Source organism: Poecilia reticulata, chromosome 1 (assembly GCF_904066995.2).
Source record: "Poecilia reticulata chromosome 1, P_reticulata-male-v2, whole genome shotgun sequence".
Taxonomy (NCBI): Eukaryota; Metazoa; Chordata; class Actinopteri; order Cyprinodontiformes; family Poeciliidae; genus Poecilia; species Poecilia reticulata.
The window spans coordinates 24,650,855-24,671,631 of NC_088830.1; the positions used below are offsets into that span (position 1 = coordinate 24,650,855).

At 37.2% G+C, this 20,777-nt stretch overlaps 1 protein-coding gene across 1 annotated transcript in view; it reads right to left on the reverse strand.

Annotated features, from left to right (window-relative positions):
* Window positions 1–3,675: 3,675 nt before the first annotated feature.
* usp43a (ubiquitin specific peptidase 43a) overlaps window positions 3,676–20,777 on the reverse strand; it is a 122,952-nt gene continuing 105,850 nt past the window's right edge. The window contains exons 15-16 of the mRNA XM_008414659.3: window positions 8,793–8,951; window positions 3,676–8,696 (exon numbers count right to left, since the gene is read on the reverse strand). Coding sequence (XP_008412881.2) covers window positions 7,528–8,696; window positions 8,793–8,951 — 1,328 coding nt within the window. The 3' untranslated portion in view covers window positions 3,676–7,527. The remainder of the gene's footprint in view (window positions 8,697–8,792; window positions 8,952–20,777) is intronic.

The following is a 20,777-nucleotide window of genomic DNA, read 5'->3' on the forward strand; positions in this document are numbered from 1 at the left end:
CAGGGTAACACAGAGACACACAGGACAAACAACCATGCATACTCACACCTAGGGGCAATTTATACAGACCAATTAACCTAACAGTCATGTTTTTGGACCGTGGGAGGAAACCGGAGTACCCGGAGAAAACCCACGCATGCACAGGGAGAACATGCAAACTCCATGCAGAAAGACCTGGGCCGAGAATCAAACCCAGAACCTTCTTGCTGCAAGGCAACAGCTCTACCAACTGCGCCACTGTGCAGCCCCGCAATCTTTAATCAATTTTAGCAATTCATATATATCAAAATGTTCTGCTTCTCCTGATCCTTTATGCTTTTGGTTTTGCTATGTTTCACTTCAACTATTTCTAGCTTTGCACTAATTTCTGCTTTTTACTGTTTCCCTGTTTAATTGTTTCAACTATTTCTGGCTTTGTACTAATTTCTGCTTCTGCTTATTGATGCTTTTCACACCTTCTCCTATTCCTTCAATGTATTTCTCTCTTGTGCTCTGTTTCTATCTGTTTCTATTCATTCTGCTTGTGTACTTTTCTGTATGCCTTCTACTTCTACTGGTTTTACTATCTGCTAAGGTCTTCTGCAATCTTTAATCAATTTTAGCAATTCATATATCAAAATGTTCTGCTTCTTCTGCTCATTTATGCTTTTTGGTTTACTATATTTCGCTTCAATTATTTCTGGTTTTCTACTAATTTCTCCTTCTGCTAGTTTATGCTTTTTGCTATTTCACTGTTTAATTGTTTCAACCATTTCTGGTGTTGAACTAATTTCTGCTTCTGCTAGTTTATGTATTTTGCTGTTTCACTGTTCAACTGTTTCAATTATTTCTCGTTTTGTACTTATTTCCGCTTCCTGTGATAATTATGCGTTTTCTTAAGCTCTGGTTCACTTTTTGACTTTTTCAAATAATTCAGGTTGCACACAAACTCCTGCTTCTTCTGTTGAATTCTTCTAAATTTCATTACTTAAACTTTTTCTACAATGTATGACTGTAGCTTTCTTCTGCTTTTTCTACATCTTAATCTTTGTTTTCATGTTTCTTGTATTTCTCCATCAATCATTCTGCAAATATGCTTATTTTGCTCCTTTTTGCTTTGTTTTGCTATGTTTCACCTTTTCAAATATTTCTGGTTGTGTACTAATTTCTCCTTCTACTAAATTTATGCTTTTTTTATTTGTTTCACTGTTCAACTGTTTCAACTATTTCTATTTCTTCTACTTCTTAAGCTTTACTCCACTTTTTCTGGCATTTCTGCAGCAATCATTCTACAAATATGCATTCTCACGGCTGTTTCGCTAGGAACAGCTATTTTTCTAGTTTTGTTTGTATTTCCTTTTAACTCATGTAAACCACTTTGAATTGCCTTGTTGCAGAAAATATGCTATATAAATAAAATTATCTTACCTTACTTACTTTACTTTACCTTACATGTTGAGGCCTAGAAGCCTCATCAGCTTCTAGGCCTCACTTCATCAAAATCTGGAAGTGGGAAGAGACGCATATTACCATATCGAAAAACATTACGGGGCGTTTGTGTTGAACGGGATTTCATTTCAGTTGGTAGATGCAGCGATTTTAAAAGTTCAACGCCAGACAATGGCACTCCAGTACAAAATCTTCTTGTTTTTTCAACCAAATCAAAAGATGGAACTATTCCTGCTCGTTTAAGAGTTGTGTTATATGTAAATGCGTCTATCTTATAGTTTTGGGCTGGTTTTCTTGGCTCTAGATTATGGAGCCCCAGTCCGGCTCCAATCCAATTAGAAAATCTGACAAAGGAACTCATATCTAAAATTTCTCGAATGTCGAATGATGATAATACGCGAATGAAGCTGAATACAAATAACAGATCTTATGTATGGATAGATATATATGTACAACCCCTCTGTGACGTCATAGAACAGTTTACTTATCTAGCCACGTCACTGGTGTGTTGCATAGGCCCAAGGCAGCTGACGTCAGCAAGGTGACATGACAGGCTGAAGCTCGAACGTCATGTCACGTGAGTTGGAGCGGATTGCAGAGAAGAGCAGGAGGCGGAAATGGGCCCTTCAACTACAGACGTATTTACGTTTTATTCGTGTGTACGCTCCCAACTAACAACATAGAATTGTTTGTGAATAAATAATATAATGTCCCTTTTCCACCGGCTCTACTTCAGCAGCCCGGCTCCTGTAGCAAGGATCTGTAGCACGGTGCTGCCTCCTGGCGGTGGGGGGGTATAGCGCCCCACCTTTAGGCGCCATTTGCTGCGCTTTGTCACTATGCGACCTAACTCGAGTTGTTTTTCTGATACAAAAGAAGAAGCTTCTTTTGAGCTATTTTTTATAGCCTGATTGTGATTTTTCTGAGACTTCGAGAAAATGCGCGGTGGGAGGAAAGCTGCGATTGTGTGGAGGAGAAGCTGATCTCCGCCTTGCAGCGGGAGGAAAGCAGGTGGCTCAGACGGTGCACATGAGCCAAAGAGGATTTTTGTATTAAACTACTATAAAACTTGTAATAGTGCCGAATATACATGCACTAATGTTAGTCAGGGTGTTGCAAATAACTTAAAAGTGTCAGAATTCATTCATAATATAATTCAATGTGTTTTCAGGTGTGTCCGTCTTCTAGTCAGTCGGTGTTTACCTTCAGGATGTCCAGAGACGTTTAGCATGCTTTAGATTTTCCTGACTTCTGCAGAAAAGAAAATATATAAAACCCAAAATCAAGGCTGTATATATAAATATGTACATATTATTATTATTTATTTATTTTGTCATAGTACCCCCAAGAATTTAAAACTACTTTCACCCCTGGCTGGGAGGTTTACACATCGAGTGTGTAATGAACTATTACATTAAGTGGTTGCTATAACTTTAAATGTAGAAAGAGGTCACGGCGAGCCTGGAGATGGCAGGAGACATGATCTGAATGAAGATGGATGGAATCACCGAGGGCTTCTGCACCCCACAATTTTAAACCGCACATAATAAAATGCCTGCTTTTACTCTCAATCAGTAAAAGCAGAAAACAGCAGTTGGCTGAAATTGGGCTCAGCAAGGAACCGACAGCCTGGTCACCCTGTGGCCGGCTTGGTCTGCCAGAACAGACATGGCAAATTTAAAACATAATTTTGGAGTCACAAATGAGATCTCCCATTTCACTTTTTAAATCAATGAAAGAATTTTCTCTCAATCTCATGGTCAGTATTAGTGCAGTAGAGATTCTTTGCAGTTTTTTTGGACGTTTTAGGGTCAGAGATAAAAACTTAAATGAAGAATAAAACTTAGAAGAGCAAATGTTCTTTTTAACAACAGATGAATTGCACTTAAAAATGTAAACCAATACACATTTTCTACCTATTAATGCTCACAATAAGTTTAAAGAAATAAGAGAGAGACACAGGATTTAGTTAGGAAGGCTTTGCATAAATTTAACCTGGACAAGATTAGAAAGATTGCTCTTCTCTTTGCATGCTCTGATTATCGGAAACAAAGAAAGAGGCCTGGAGAAGAGAGCTGCACCGACAAACGCACGTCTCATTTTGTTCTTAAAAACGTGCCAAGAGGATTTTGACCTTTTCTGTCTTTCGCTGAGATTGTCAAATCTAAGAATCCCCTTCGTCACTCGCAGCTTTGCAAAGATCGCAGCCAAATCCCTCCAAACATCCTCGAAAGAAGAGCCGGAAACTCTGGTTTAATCGTGTATTTTCAGTAACGTTTACATCGTTGCAGTAGTGTTTTCATAAATCCGTTTATCAAAGATGTACAAAATTTTACAAAAATAAATCTTTTTCATAATCTTTAAAAAATATACACAATGGTACCACTGCCTAATTGACCAAATTGATGATTAATCACCACAAACAGTATCGCAATGAAATGACAAAAAAAAAAATATATATATATATATATATATAAAAAAGACAAAATTATCAGATTTTAAGAGCCCTTATGTTCTGCAGATTAAGAAACAATCATACCATTTTAGAGTTCAGATATTTGTTCATTTGTCAACATATTTCAACAATCATCACACTGTGCGTAATATTACATACCGATTTATTCAGACAAAGTTATAACTATTGCAATAATCTTATTTTCAAAGTTCAGAGTTAGGAATCAGATTCTACAAACTATTTAATACAAACTCCAAAAGAAATTTGTTTACACCAAACCACCGCTTAAAAAAAAAGAAAAGAATTTGAAGTACTTCACATGAAACACCTTCATGTATTTAATTATGCTTCTTTTATTAAAAGCAAACTTTTAAACGTATCAAAAGACACCTCTCATTCCAAAAGTTCAATTCAAGCAAATTAAAAGAATTTAAAAAAAGAAGGAAAAAGAAAACTTAAAAATGAATGCCCGTGTAAAGGTATTTTGCAGCCTCATCGACTGCAGCAGCTACAACTGAACCTGCATGTTAATCATAATCACAGAAACAGACAGGAGGATTCATAGTGGCGTGAAAGAGGATCCCATCTCCAGATCTCTTTACTTTTTTTGGTCACAGTTAAGGTTTTAAAAACATTGAAGAAATCTTAAAGTCAGACAAAGGTCATCTACATAAATTCAAAATACAGCTTTTAAGTTCAATAAGGAAAAAAAAACACTATAAAAATCAAGTGGGCCCACTGTAAAAAAAAACAACTCATCCCTTCATTCTCTTCTGTATTTTCTGGTAGAGAGCAGAATTTAAATTCCGTCAATTAAAGTGAGTCATCCAGGATTATTACATTGTGATTTGGTAAATGTGTGACTAGTCTTTTGTTTTTGTCAGAAATGTTTTAATTTTTTTTTTACCTCTGAGACTCTGCCATGGATGGATGCTATTCAAAAGATGAGTGTGACTTTTCAATGTGTTCTTGGGGAGATTTTGTTTACTGTGTTTGTGGATAAAATCTCTCACTGTGTCTCAAACTCCAGGTGTAGATCAGGTGTCGTAAATCAGTTCCTTATTGTTTAATAAATCCTGTAGATTGGAGCATTATATGTTGGTTTGGGGATATTTCAGCCTACTTCATGTTGTCAGACGGGTTTGTTGAAGTGATTTCAATCAAAGTTAATTCAAGTTACAACATGGGGACAATCCCTTTTTCATACAGAGCCAAGTTGGTTGTTTTAACTTCACTTATTAAATAAAACAATATTTGAAAACTACTTGCATTTAGTCAGATTGTCACCGTCTGATGATAAAATGTTTAGAATGATTTGAAACTTGTAAATGTGACACAAATAAAAACATGAAATAAATCTGTAAGGTGGAAAAACTTTCTCAGCAATGTACAAGGGGAATGTTGTGCTCTATGCATCATGGACATAAATACTTACTATTTTACTGAGGCTGGTGTTTTTTCAGTTCTTTGTGTAAAAAGATGGTTAACGTATTTCCTGTTTGAAACAGAAACTGCTATCTGGCATCATATTAAGACATTAATGTAAAAAGAAATGCACATTTTGGCTTTTTTGTGCTCAAAATAAAATCAGTGCCATTTTTATGTTGTGTGTTTTTATTGTTTCTGTTTCAATTAAACTTTCAAGGCACCCGTTAACCAACTGTTAAAATATGAATACAAATCTGTACGTTTGAGTATACAGATTAAAAAAGTGTCTTGATTTGATTAATAAAATATTTAAGCACAATTCTATATCTTGAAAACTATTTATGTGGTCTTGTGTACAGAGGGCCAAATAAGAAGCTGTGGTGGACCGGATTTGGCCCCCAGGCCTTCAGTTTGATAATATTAACAATAATGTCAACAAAGGCTTTGAGCATTTTTCCTGTTTTTGTTCTTCTTATCCTAAAACATAAAGACTTTTTATTTTAAAAAAAGCATCTTTTGAAAATCCTCTTTTGATGTGACAATTTGGCCACTTGACAGATGATGAAAGTGCTTTTTATGTTCAGCTTTAACCCATCTCTACTCTACTACAGCCTAATGAATATTAGACTGAGATAAAATGTTAAGCTTCCCAAAAAAAAAAAAAAAAAATCAGCTACAACCTTAGCCGTGCTTTGGCTCCTCTTTGGAGTTTTAATGTATTAAAATAAATGCAAAATTAATATCTTGAGTAGGGCAACCAGTGTCTAAATACAAACATTTGGGTTACACAACTGATGACATATTTTCAGCTGATTAAAATGTTAGAAAATTTCCCAGGTAAATGCAGGAAAAAGTTGTCCGGCATCAGACATCAAAGTTGTCCGAGTTGGCAGCAGCACCCTTGAGCTTACACTAAATGCAAAACACTGTTATTAGTATTCAACACAGAGATTTAAAAATGTTTTTTTTTTTCCTTTAAATGAAAAACATAGAGGTGATTACAGCTGATGACTGAACCAGTTGCCCGAGGGCTGCAGTGCAAATCCATCAGGGTTTTTGCTACTTTGATGAAGTACGGGAGCGAGGTGCACAAACCGATGGAAACAGTTTTATAAAATTATGTGTAGCAACGCAAATTTCTTCTTTTAAGATTCAGCTTGGACTAAAACAGGTTGGAGAATTTGGGATTTTTTTTTTTTTTTTAACTGTTGCAATATTTCCAGTCATTTACTCCGTTTGTAAGACAAGAAGGACGCAGTAAAAGCAAATGTAAAATCACGTGAAAATAGTGCATGGAATGATTTATACAGAAACATGAAATAAACTTAAACGTCTTAGGTTTTGGTGACGCTGACAGTTTTCTACCACCATAAATAACATCAGCAGCAAACAAAGAACCAGTTTAGCTACATGTCTGCATTTTGAGCAAAGACGGGAGAAAAAATAAAAAAAAGAAGAAGAAAACCTCTCCGTCTCTTCCAGGTGCTTCACCACCGTACTCCCACAGATAAATGTATGCATCAAAAGTTTTTAGAGTTCAAGCAAAACACTGAATTATGAACAAACAAAAAAAACATCGTGAAGGGGTTACAGAAAAAAAAGCAGCGGCTCAAGTCCTGAAAAAAAATATAGTGTTATGTTTAAAAAAAACAAAACATTCTTCGTTACATCATATATTAATATCTTTCTTCACAGTAGGCAATCGCTGAAGGTTAAAGCACTGAATAATCACACCCGCATTGTTAACCATATGGAGATGATTCGATGCATAAAGGTTTCATCAAACAATAATCAGAAAACACGGCCTCAAAGCACTGCTGTTGATCAAGTAGAGAAAATACATTCTTATAAGTGAACACAGTCATTGTGCCCTGATGATAAAACCATTCGAGTTAAAAATGGAGCAACGTCTTTCAACATTCATACTGCATTAGTAGGAAATTAGTCCAGGATGATATAGACAAAAATAAATCATTATAACTGCATTTGTGTTGCTTAGGCACTTCTTTTAAATCATAAAAACATAATATAGTACTGATAAAATATGTTCCCACTGATATGTCTTAATGGGGAGGCCACAGGTTTTAGAGTTCAGGTTCCAGCTCTTTATTGTGCAAACCACTTGAGTTGTGTATTTTCTGGGAACACTAAATCCCTTCATTGTAAGTAAAGCTCTATTGCTTTGAACAAAAAGACGCCCCCGTCTCTTCTGTGCGTCAGAAGCTGGACTCGGGGACGGTCTTCTTGCGGCCCAGTGAGTTTGTGCTGTAGCGATTCCTCTGCAGAGACTGTTTGTCTGAGGTCAGACGCTGTGCTGGCGTTGTGGACATCCCGTTACGATGTAAGGACGCTGTCCTGCGAATGCTTTGCTCTGCTTTGGTGGGGATGTTGGAGGAGCTCTGCGAGCGCCTGATGTCAGCAGTGGAGCGTCCTGACTTTCCGTTTGCCAGTTCATCAGTCCGACGGCCTGAACTATTTGATTTGCTTCCTTCCACTCCAGTTCTTCCTCCAGCTGCTCCATTAGGTAATGACATCTTGGACAAAGTCCTCCTGCCTTCCTCCTCACCACCTTTTCTTCCTGACTCACCACCCTTGGACTTTTTAGAGTCCTTATCCTTCTTCAGGAAGTTGCCTTTCAGAAACGACAAGAGACTGTCTTGACTCTTGGGCACTTCATCTTTTGTTGTCTTTGACTTGTCTGCTTCAGAGTTGTGGTGATCCTTATTCGCTTTGTCTCCCTTTTGTCTTCTTAGAGTTCCATCCTGAAGACTCGACATGCTGTAACTGGGACGAACTCCGGTGCTGGAACTCGGTTTTCTCTCTGAATCTTGTGAAGCTTTAGCAGAGCTCTCCCTCCTGCCCTCCTTCCTCCTGGAAAGGGTGTTGCTACCAGAGCTAGCGCTCATATTCCCTGAGCTCTCCTCTTTTGCCACGTTTTCCTTTTTCCGTCTCAGACTGGCCGTCTTCCCAGTTGTCTTCTCTGACGGTCGTTCCGATGGCCTTCTCTGTCCCTCTGGAACCTGAGTGTAATGCGGCTCTTCTTCCATCTTGCCAACACAACTCATACTGCCAACAGTTGCAGATCGGACACTGGCTGCCCGACCCACAGAGGGCTTTTTGCTGCTACGCGACTCATTCATCACGGTTACTATTGAATCCTTGGTGCACCGGGGTCGCCGACCAGACTCCAAGTACTCCACTAGCTCTGCAGGGTCGGGGTCTTGCGCTGGAGGAGACGCTTGCTCAGGTTTTCGTCTCTCTTTTGAACCGAGGGACCAGCGCAAAGGAAACTTTTTGCTCAGGCTCTCTTTTGGCTTGGAGGGAACTCTCATACTTACGCTGCGTCCCTGAAGCCCTCGCACAAACGGGCGGCTTTCAAAGCCACCTGATGATGATGAGAAAACGGAAATGGTACAGAGTTAATATTCAAAAGCGAGACCTTGGGAAAAAAAATAGCAAATACTGGAAGATTGTAACTCACCCCTTTCTTCTTCAAAGTCTTTGTTGTGGAAGACGGGAGGCTCTGCAGGGTCTGATAAAGACGAGATGTTGTTGGAGGAAGGAGAGACCAAGCTGCCTCTCTTGCTCTCCCCTGTTAGTCTGATTAGCCAGTGGTCCGACACTGATGAACTTATGGATCCTAAGATCAGAGGGAAAAAACCCAAAATGATTATTACAATGATAAAGTACAGCAAAAATAAAGGAACGTCTGTAAAGAAAAAAAACATTACACCCAAACAGAAACTCTGAAAAAACCCAAGAGCAGTTAGAGGACAACTTTGTCATGACCAGTTTTCTCTGTGTTGGTCAGGCCTCTGGCAGCAGCATTTTGAATATTTACACTAGTCATTTTAACATTTAATAAAAAAATAAATAAATGCTTTTGATGAAAGGGAAAAGTTATTACATCAATGCATATCAAGTCATTAAGTGCCGTCCTACATTTTTAATTTCTCATACAGAAGGCACAAGTCTTATTACTAAAAGCCTTACAATATAGGATTTTTTTTTCTTGAAATTAAAGTCAAAAGTATTTTTAAAAGACTTGAAAGCTTCCATAGAGATCAAAGAGGGAACGTGGCAACGAGAGGCTGGTAAGAAAATGCACTTTACTGACTTATGTGTGAATATCTTGATAAAAACATACTTTGTCAGATTCACTCAGGGGTCAGATGTTGCACTGCTCACAGCAACAGGGCAAAATGAAAAAAGGTCAATCTCAGCCTTTCCTATGATCCAAGGTTGAATCCCTTCGCTGAATTAAAGCTTTCATTCTGCATTGAAGGCAGCCTGACAGTAGAGGTACGTGAGTGGTTGTAGTTTAGCTTCATCTTTTCTGCTGATTGACAACAGCTGCTGATCCTGGTTCCCTTGTTCGATGATGACCTGCAGTGACCTAAATCTCTAAGCAAACAGTCATTCTGGACAGCTGCTATGTGCCTTTAGCTTGTGCTCTGAAGACATTTTCTCTGCCTGTTCAAATACGGCGTATTTGAATAAATGTTTCACCAACGCTTTATTCAGCAGCTGCCATACTGGACCAGTTGATTTCCTCTTTTACTATGAGATTATTCTCAAGGCTTTGTGTCACAAACTTTAACCCCAAATGCATTAGCCTGGTTAATTAGCACAGTTTATCACACCTTTGTTCATTTTAAGTACCCAATTTGAAGCGCATTTTGTAACTATTTGCAAAACTTTTCAAGCTCCTTCAACTTTTTCACATTACAGTCACAAATCTCTAAGCATTTTGTTAGAATTTATAAGATGAACCAAAAAGAAAAAAATGCCAAAAAGTGCTAAAAATCAACCTCCACTGAAAGCTTCGGAAACTAGTATCTGAATATAACTTCCAGGCCCTAAAGTTGGTATTTTGGGTTGTTAATACCGAGTCCATTTGTGACTCAGAGATTTTGTGCAGTTGCATTCACTCACTTGTGTCTGTGCTAATGAACATTTTTTGTAATACATGTGTCTGTGTGAAGATGTTAACCAGTGTGTGAATTCGTTTTACTCCAAATATGCTGGACTGGTACATTTTAATTTAAGATGTCGTAACTACTGTTTTGTATTTGTGAAAAAAAACTACAATAACAAAAAACTCCTGCAATATTTTACTCTCAACTTTACAACTTTACAGTTACAAGGTACAAATAAATACCTTTGCATCAAATATACACTGCTCAAAAAAATAAAGGGAACACTTTAACATTTAAGTGAACACTGAAGTGTTCCCTTTATTTTTTTTGAGCAGTATACTTCCGTACGTCAGATGCCAACAAGCTGCAGCAGCTCACACAGCAGTTTCATTCAGGGAAACTATTTCCATAACAATGTGATTGAGCCCAATGAGGTATCTAATCATTTTTCTTTCAGTACTCTGTCTCCAAAATTATACATTTTCAGAGCTTTACAATTCGTCTTTTGTCCCACTGAGTGACACAGAAACTCTCAATTTATTTTAAAAGACTGCAGAAAAAAGACAGTTTTGTCATTTTTCTTAGTGATATGAGAAGGTGCACGTGATTTCTAGTTGATCAAAGTTAGTGTTCAGGTTGATTTCTTTTTATAGAAATCCATAATTTTAATTTAAAACAAGAAAACAAGAGAAAAACCACATTTGAGTGACAGCAGCCAAAAATTTTAAGATAAATTTTAAAAAATATATTAAAAACATCCAACATGACTGATATGTCAATTATCTGTCTTGCTGTCAAACAGGCAACCAACTTAAGACTTTTTTTTCCTTTACATTAAATGTCAAGGCATTGGTCATGTAATCTTTCTATTACATTTGGATAATCAGAAATGAGAGGAGATGTTGTTGATCTAGTTAGTTGTACCAATAAATGGTATTTCAGCAGCATAATGTATCAAATTACTTAAAGGTTAATCAATATGAAATTTATTTAAAAACACAAAATGATCATTAAACCTTACAATGGAAAACTAATGTCATGAAAGACAACTAACTAGAGCTTATGGTCAAGTTTAAATGTGGTAATTTATAAACTGAGAAGGCAAAGTTTAATTTTTGATTAAGAGTCATTGCACTATTTCAATAATGAGATAAACATCTTTATTATTTACATAGCTGGATATTTAAGTAGACATAATTGAAAAAAATCCCTGAAAAACTGATTTTAAGAGTCTGCTAAACACAAAATATTTTGACTACACACCAGTGTAGTGGCTGCAGGGTCACAGGAAGGTCAGGATATTTCTGTGTGGCGTTTGGTTATTGTCCCATAGCTTTTTGTCTGCCATCCACTGGATATAAACACAAGCCCCTTATGGCACTGAGAGGAATGAATTAAGGATAAAAATGGATGAGTGATGTATTTTTGTGCAGTAAGGGACCAGCGCCCTGTAGGTCTTTTACTCTAGGGCACATGCGTCAAACTCAACGCTTTTTAAGCGGCGCTCTGGACTCCAGGGAGACACATAGATAGTTTAATTTTAAGAAGTACTCATCGAATGTAGAGATATTAATACTTAACGGTTTGCTAATGGGTAGAGCTGTCACCACTGGCCCTTTGAGGACTTTCAGGATGTTGATGGGGCCCAAAATAAAAATGAGTTTGACAGCCCTGTTGTAGGCTTTCACACAGGTGGAGGATTACTGAATGACCCAATCTTAATACCACTGCTATAATATGCTACTGTGTTATTACACTTCATAAAACCTTAAAGGAAACTTGACATTAAAGGAGTGGTGCCAAATAAAAGTGTCATTTTAAGGCAACACATGTAAACCCCTCTTCAGAGTTCAGTATTATTAAAGTGAAAAGATAAAATGTAATTTATTTATCATTAAAATGAAGCTGTTGTTACTAAGGCATAATGTTTGACAAACAAGACAACTTGACTTAAATGAACACAAAATACCAGCTTTTTCATATCCTCACTGATCTTCAAACATACAAATACTTTATGAACCTGTGTAATCTGTCATTTCAGATGGCCAAACTCGTGCTCACAAGCTAACACACTCCTACTGAGTTTAGTCCTTGGTTGTTAATATGGGGCATCACTGTATTGTATTAGTCATTTTACAAAATACCTTTCAGAATCGTTTGTGCTTTCTAAAGCCGCATGCCAGAGCTGCATGCCTGACAAAGATGCCATTATGAAAGCTGTGCCCTTGCTTGAAAAATCATTGTTCAAACAAGAACATAATGCTGCCAGAAATACCTCCTGATGACTTGCAACCTTCAACAAACAGCATTCCTAGAGAAAAGGCTGCAGGAAAATGTTGAGCAGTTGCTGGCAACAAATGACTGACCATTCAGACTAAATCATAAAACGTTTTCACCGTTCAAATTTGGTAATCAGTGACTTAACATCCATCCATCTCTTCAGTGGCTGACATGGATTTTTAAAATTATTTTTTAGATTGTTTGTAAATGCCATTTGATTCTTGTTAGGTCTAAAACTTCTTCCATCCCTGTGAGGGAAAATACCGTATATTCCAGACTATAAGCCGCTACTTTCCCCCCACTCTTTGCACCATGCGGCTTATAGCCCGGTGCGGCTTATTTATGTACGTTTCCAGTTTATAAAAAAATTAAAAAAAACTTTGTAGATGCGGCTTATAGTAAGGTGCGCTCCATAGTCCAAAAAATACGGTATTTTCATTTTCACTGTCAAAGTTTCTCTTTTAAAAAGTGTTCATGGCAAATGGATTGGCAAATAACTTTAAATTAGAATAGCAAACAAGCTAAACTAGGTAATTTACAAAGAGGATACAAGAGTCAGCAGACATCCCAGAGTCTCTTTCTAATAGCTGAGGTTTTTAACTCGGACGAGGAAACTTCCTGAAAGTAGAGGTGTGAACTCTGTGCCAGTTACCATGGCGACAGACTCTGTGAACCCGATCTACCCGCCTGCAGAGTTACATCAACTAAATGTTAAGTTCCTCTGTAAAGAGCCCAAGATGCATAATTTTTTTTCCTCTGTCATTTCGACTTGAAAGCACTAGCTGTCAACGGGTACAAAACCACTTTCTATGGACGGAAGCAATAATTATATTAATCGGCACCAACTGGTTAAAGAAAATATCTTAAGAAAGCTTTTTACACAAAAAAAAGTGACACGGATTATAAAAGACTTTATGCTTTGGTGGCAGCGCTCACGTCAGTGCAGCTTAACTTAATTACCTTTAGCATAATAAAGCTGAAGAAATGCTTACAGACTTCTTCTGGTTTTGCTTTTTGTTCCACTTAAATGTTTCAGATTATCAGAAACTCTAATATGAGGCGGATATAACCTCAAGAAATACAAGAACGGTTTTCAAATTATAATTTCATCATTAAGGGTAAAATGATGAAAACACTATTTGAAAAAGTGCCTCCTTACAGCAACAGCTAGCATAGCGTGTTTGTTACTACACAGTGTTTTATGTTGTAATTCTGCCTTTACTGTACAGTATGTTGTTCTTAATTCAGTTTTTTGGTCCTGTTATTTTTACTTTTGTGTGTATCTGCATGCCTCGATCGCCTGTCACTTTGCTGTTGTTTCATTTTGGCTATTTCTGTTCTAGTTTTCCTCCAACAGTCATGAACCAGATTGTTGCACAATTATCTGTAAACCTTTCCAGTTTGAACAATTTTCTTTGTTTTTGCTGAAGCTTAATGATTAAGGTCACTATTGTTTAAGCCAATAATTGTTATATGGAATTATTATTTACCAATTTATTTTAAATTCTCCCAATATACAATTACCTCTGTCAAATAAAGTTAAAATACTGTGGATAAATAAGTACAAATTAAACAGAATTCAAATGAAGTCAGGATTCAGTACATAATTTATGTTAACAGTGATGAGTTTTGAACTTCTCCTTATCTCACTTCAAGGTGAAATAACGGAATGAAAATTAAAATGTTAAAAAGTTGCGTTAAAGGACACACGCCTGTGAGGTAATGAAGGAAAATCTAATTAAATTGAACAATCGCACCTGGAGCACCGGCGGAAAAAACAAGAAAAACTGGCTACAGAATACAGATTATGTGAGACATGATGGTCCCCTAGAAATGTAATGACGACATTCATTTCCTATTAATTCATTTCAGCACCAACATGGAAACCTGATTTCTGTCATCTCCACTGACATCTTTAAAAAGTAAAACAATATGAAAATAGACTTTAAAGTGCAGACACCACAGACAGCGATATTTATTTTTTTTACATTTGTTTCATCAAAGTTGACCTGAAATTATTCACGTTCACCGTTCAACAGCTAAGCATTCGGAGCTAAATTCATGTTTTATGATTAAACTTATAAATGTAGCTGATGATTGACATGCTTGGCCAACTTGTAAGCATCTGTTAAATCTTCTTTGAAAAACTGATCTCATTCAGACATTCTCCCTCTGTAGCTCACTGAAAGCCAGTCTGACAGCTCTAAACAGCTTTTCTGTTTCCACCTGTCTTCCTGTTAAGAGTTTAGGTGTCATCCTCAGTCCACAACATAAACCAGATTTGTTCCTCCCTAATCCATCTCACTTTGTCCATCAGTGATGATCATAACTCTCTCTTCCTTTTTGCTCTTTCTCTCAAACTTTGATGGTTCAACATTCAGCGGCTCACGTTATAATCACGACTCCTTCTTTCTACCACAGCAGCTGCATTGGCTTCCGGTCAGAATGTAATTCAAGAAAGTTTTCAAAACCTATTCATAACCTCCTCCTCGCCACCTCATCTGTCGCTCCTTCAGTCCGTCCTCCCCCAGGCGTCTCAGCACCATTCAGCCACTCCGATCTGTAGTACTGATCATCCCCCTCTGCTTACATTCAGACTCAAAACTCAACTCGTTTAACCAAATCATACTACGTTCAAATAAATAAATAAAATTACAGTGTCTTTTAAATTAGTAAAGACATGTTTGCACAGTGACATGTCGATTATACTGAAATTAATCAATACAGAGATGGAAACACAGGATCTGACCTCTTCTTGGTGGAAAAGCTTTGGAAACAAAGTGCGTGTTCAACAAGAATAAAAATGTTCTGATATCCGAGTGTGTTGATAACCTTTGATGTAATAAATTGCATTAAAAATACCACAATACCTTGTTAGATCTTAGTGAAATGTGAGCAGATTTGCTTTTGCAGGAATAAATAAAAATAAAAGAAGTTACAGTGAATGTTTTAAAATGTGGATTAGAAAATAATATGAAATTCTTTCCACATCCCAGTATTATCTACATGGTGGGACTTTATATTTTGAGCAAAGAAAAAAAAAAGTTCAATAAAAAAAGGAGGAATAGAACCATAGAAGTAGGCTGATTGGATAACAAGACACCGGTGAAAATGAATAATGAAAAGAATAACTATTTCTATTCCTACATCCCTGAGTACAGTGGTCTCTTTGATTTCACAGCAAAGACACCAGCACGCTGGTAAAGCTTGAACAAAACTAGAAAATCAACCTCAACTCAAAACATACGTTAAAGCTGTGAAAAATACAGGTGGGTTACTCATTCTGGCAATCAACCCCAAAGTGTTGAAGTGTCTTGTTTCTGAAGTTTAATTGTTTTCATCACTCAGAAGAAACTTTTCCAAGTGGCAGCAAAATCACATCGACTGACGCTTTCCTAAAGAGAAACAAGACTAAATAATTACATCTCCTGTGGTTTATAACAAAAACAATCACAAAGAACATAATTGAGTCCATTTTGTATTTAAATTCATTGCCTTGCCTGATTGACACAATATTTAAATTCAGTGAAACAATTTTTTCATTTCTAAAGGAACCGTGGCGCACGCTGTGAGAAAAACATTCTCCTACTACTTGACTACAGAACCAAAATCCATCTGCATGACTGCAGTATTTGGTATTAATACAATTATTAGTTTATTTTCAATTCTGCCTCACATAATTATGCTTCTTTTTTTTTTTACTTTTTATTTTCAATAACTGTTTTACATCAACATATACACACAATAGAAACACAGTACAAACTCAAGTAATGAAGGTGCATTATAGTGATAATACAAACTAAATTTGAAAAGTACATGAAAAAACTAAATAAAAAAAGTATTATTAAAAAAAAAATTAAAAAAAAGAGGTGTCAAGGTTACAGTATGAATTTAGTTATAGGTCTCCATCTTGTTTCAAAGGTCCCCATCTTAAGTTGTAGTCTTGATGTTGTTTTTTCCATTATATAGACTTTTTTAATCCCATCTCGCCACTGTGTAATATTGGGAGATTGTGGCCTTAACCAATTATATGTTATACACTTTTTAGCAATCAGAAGCAAAACTCTGATCAGGTATTTATTGTCTTTGCTGATCATGTCAGAGGGTATTATTCCTAGAATATAGACAGATATATCCAGATCTAATTGAATGCCCAAAATACTTTTTATATCCGTTTGGACATTTTTCCAAAACTCGACCACCTTCGGGCAATCCCAAAATATACGAGTAAAATCCCCCACCTTTCCACAACTTCTCCAACAAAGCTGGGATGTTTTAGCATATTTAGATGTGATGATTGGGGAGCTAAAGAAACGCATCAAACTTTCCAATCAAACTCCCTCCATGTCGGACTGTTTGTTCATTTGTGTCCAGAGCTAAATGTTTCTTCCCAATCCTCATCTGCTAGTATTATATTAGCCTCCAATTCCCATTTCTCCTTAATTTCTTTATTATTAACATTGGATTCATATTGCAGGCTTTTGTATATTTTTGAGATGAGGCCTTTTTTGATTCACATTTTGCTATTTATAATAAAATTTCTTCTGTCTTGGTCATTTCTGCTGAAAGTTTCTGCCAGTCACTATGGTTCTGGATATAATGTCTAAGTTGTAGAAATCTATAAAAATCTGTTTTTTGTAGATTAAATTCTTTTTGAATTTGTTCAAAAGATTTCATCGTTGACCCTTTAAAGAGCTGTGCTATAAATACCCGTCCTCCTTTTGTCCAACTCTCAAACCTTGTATCCATAGAAGCTGGGATAAAATCTGGATTCTTAGCCATTTTTAAAATTTTTGATATAGAGTCAGGAAGGTTACATTTCTTTTTTATTCTTGACCAAATATTAATTGTTTCCTTAACCCAGTAGTTTTTAATCTTGAGATTTCTTTGAACCATCTTTGTTGTAAAGGGCAGTATATCTAGGGACAGTTTTGGGCAATCTCTTTGTTCCATATCTACCCATATCATCTCATGATCCTTTGCTAACCATAGAGCTATGGCTCTCAAATGAGCAGCCCAATAGTAGTTCTTTAATTCAGGTAAACCTAACCCATTTGAACCCAAATGAAAACTCCATTTTACCCTGTCAAAAGCCTTTTGGGCATCCAAACTAATCAAGAGGGAGGGTTGTAATTTAAATTTTGTATATGACATTACATTTAGTGTTCTTCTAATGTTGTTTGCTCCCTGCCTGCCCGGAATAAATCCCGTTTGGTCTGGGTTGATCAATTTAGCTGTATGTTTCTGCATTCTTTCTGCCATTATACTTGTTAGTATTTTTAGGTCATTGCATAATAGACTCACGGGTCTATATCCTTTGCATAGTTGGGTCTTTACCCTCTTTATAAATTACAGATATAATGGCTTCAGACCATGTTTTAGGGGGGTCCCCCGCCATTAGTGCATAGTTAAACACCTTACATAATACTGGCGTTAGTTCTTCTTTAAATGTTTTGTAAAACTCCCCTGGCAATCCGTCTGTGCCCGGGGCTTTATTATTTTTGAGTTTTTTAATAACGTTCAGAATATCCTGTGAAGTTATAGGTCGGGTCATTTCTAGCGACTCTTCTTCTGACAAAGTTGGGAGGCTCATTCTTTTGAAAAAAGAGGATGTTTCATCATCCTGAGTATTGCTGTCCGAATCATCATATAGTTTTTTATAATAGTCTGCGAATGCTTCAGCTATTTCTTTGGGTTGTGTTTTAGTCTGCATAGTTGAGGGGTGTTTTATTTTGGGGACGTGTCTATTTACTTGGGCTTTCCTAAGTTGAAATGCCAAGAGGCGACTCGCCCTGTTACCCATTTCATAATATCTTTGATTTGTAAAGCGTAGAGCACCTTCTGCTTTAACAGTTAGTATCTCCTCTAGCTTATCTTTTGTCTTTTTAAGCTCTCCTATTACGTTTTTATTCCCTAGTTTATGTTCAACTTCCAGTTCTTTGATCTTATTTTCCAACTCCTTTTGTTCTTTCATTCTAGCTTTTTTCCTTCTGGATGATATTTCTATTATTTTCCCTCTTATCAATGCTTTTCCTCCTTCCCATAATATTGTTGGTGAAACTTCCCCATTATCATTTATTTCAAAATATTCCTTAAATGACTCCTTGATTTCTTTGACCGTATTTTCATTGGGCATGATTGAAACATTCATTCTCCAATATCTGAAACGGGGTTCCTTATTTATATTTAAAGTTAGCCTTATAGGTGCATGGTCACTTATAGTTATATTTTCTATGTTACATTTTAATACCTTGACTTTAATATATTGACTATTTGTTTCAGGAAACCATCTTTCTCCTCATTTGGTAAATATACATTCATTATTGAAATTATATCACCGATTCGTCCTACAATCATTACATATCTTCCTTCTTTATCCTTGATCTTTTTCAACTTCAAATAATATCCTTTTTTGGATTAAAATTGCTGCCCCCCTCCTTTTTCCAAATGAAGCATAGAATACCTGACTTACCCATTCCCTTTTCAACTTTTTGTGTTCATTCTCAGTTAGGTGTGTCTCCTGTAATAAAGCTATTGAGCACTGTAAATTTTTTAGTTGAGTCAGAATCTTCTTTCGTTTAATAGGGTGGTTCAGACCATGGACATTGTAAGATACTATATTCATAGTAATATGAATGGGCTATATTTAGCCCATTCATATTACTACCATATCTGGGGCTGCGCTGTACCTGACACCTCTTTGACAAGAAAAGTATGCTACATAAGACAAAACCTTAACCGAAAATGAAAAACGGAAACGTAATATAAACACACTTATTGGGACAAGAACCCTAAAACAATGACTGGAACATGAACAAACGTCTTCCAAGAGTCCCAACATCAGAGCTGTGGCCTTCTCTCTGATGAACAAGCACTGTGTGCATCAACAACTTTCTAGTAGTTGTCTAAAGCCCTATAGACTAAAACTCCTCAATCCTACTCTCTAATGAACACAATTATCCTGTAATCTAGTACATTGTTTTATAACTAGCGTTTTTGTTTTTTTTTGTTTACTAAAACGAATATCACACTCCTTTCTTTGCAAATTATGACAATAACTTTCTGGAGTGCCCTCAGATCCGCCTCTGTGATTTCGGACCGTCTCTTTTTGCCCCTGTGTCTGGTCCCCTTTTCCGTCTGCGCCATCACGTGGTGGATTCTCTCCATTCTGTCCTCCTTCACCTTGATGCCCATCTCCTTCAGCATAGGCGCCGCTTCTTCCACTGTGCTGAATATCTTTGTTCCCGTGTCCAGAAACACTTTGAGTTGGGCCGGATAGGGGGACTGCGCCTTCACATTCCTCTCCTTCAGCTGTTTGATGACTTCTCTCGCCTGCTTCCTTTTCTTTTGGACCTCCATTGTGTAGTCTTGGTTGAAACAAACAGTCTGTCCTTCATAGCAGATCTTCTGTTTCCAGGCCTGCTTTATCACTCGTTCCTTCATTTTATAATCCAAGAGGCGTACGATGATCGCTCTCGGGGTGGGGGGCGAGCTGTCCTTTGGTTTATTCACCAGTGAGGGGTGAGCTCTTTCAATACACAAGTCCATGTCCTGACCATGAGCTCCCCAATGCTCGTTTCGAGTCGAGTCAGTGCTCTCTTGTTGTCTGATACCGCTTCCGCGTGTTCTTTTCGCAGCCCTCGTAGCTCGAAGAGTATGGCCGAGTCACGGTCCTCGTTCGGCGGGTCTGAGTACTCCGCTTCATGGCTCTGTGCTTTCGCCAATCCGGTACTCTTTTCTTTTGCGCTTTTCTCTTCCGTATTCTTTCCTTTCTTAACCATATTTTCCATGAGTGTTCTATATTACTTTAAGAGCGAGTTTTCTTTATGTTCTACCGTTTTTACTTTGTTTAAACGCTAGTTTTAATCGTGTTCCGCAGAGCAGTCTTTTCTCCTACCTTCTACAACATGGCGCCACCCGGAAGTCCCATGATTATGCTTCTTATGGAGTACAAGGGATACCTTTTAACAATTTGGTTTCCGGTTTTGGAGTGAACGCTGGCGCGACTTGCTGCCGCTGCTCGCCGGTTAGATTAACTTAGTTTATGGTCTTGTGACCTAATGGACTGCACTACTCAGGCTGACTAACTTTTGTCTGTTCAGCTAAATCGCCGTTTTTGACAACACTGCGTGTGTACATGGACTAGCTTCCACTCTCCTGCTCTCATCTACTACCTGAGTCTTACCTGTCGCTGCTCACCTGTCCAGGCTGCCGACTCCTCTTCTACAATGCCAACTAGCAGGATATATATCTGGGCTGTGCTTTAC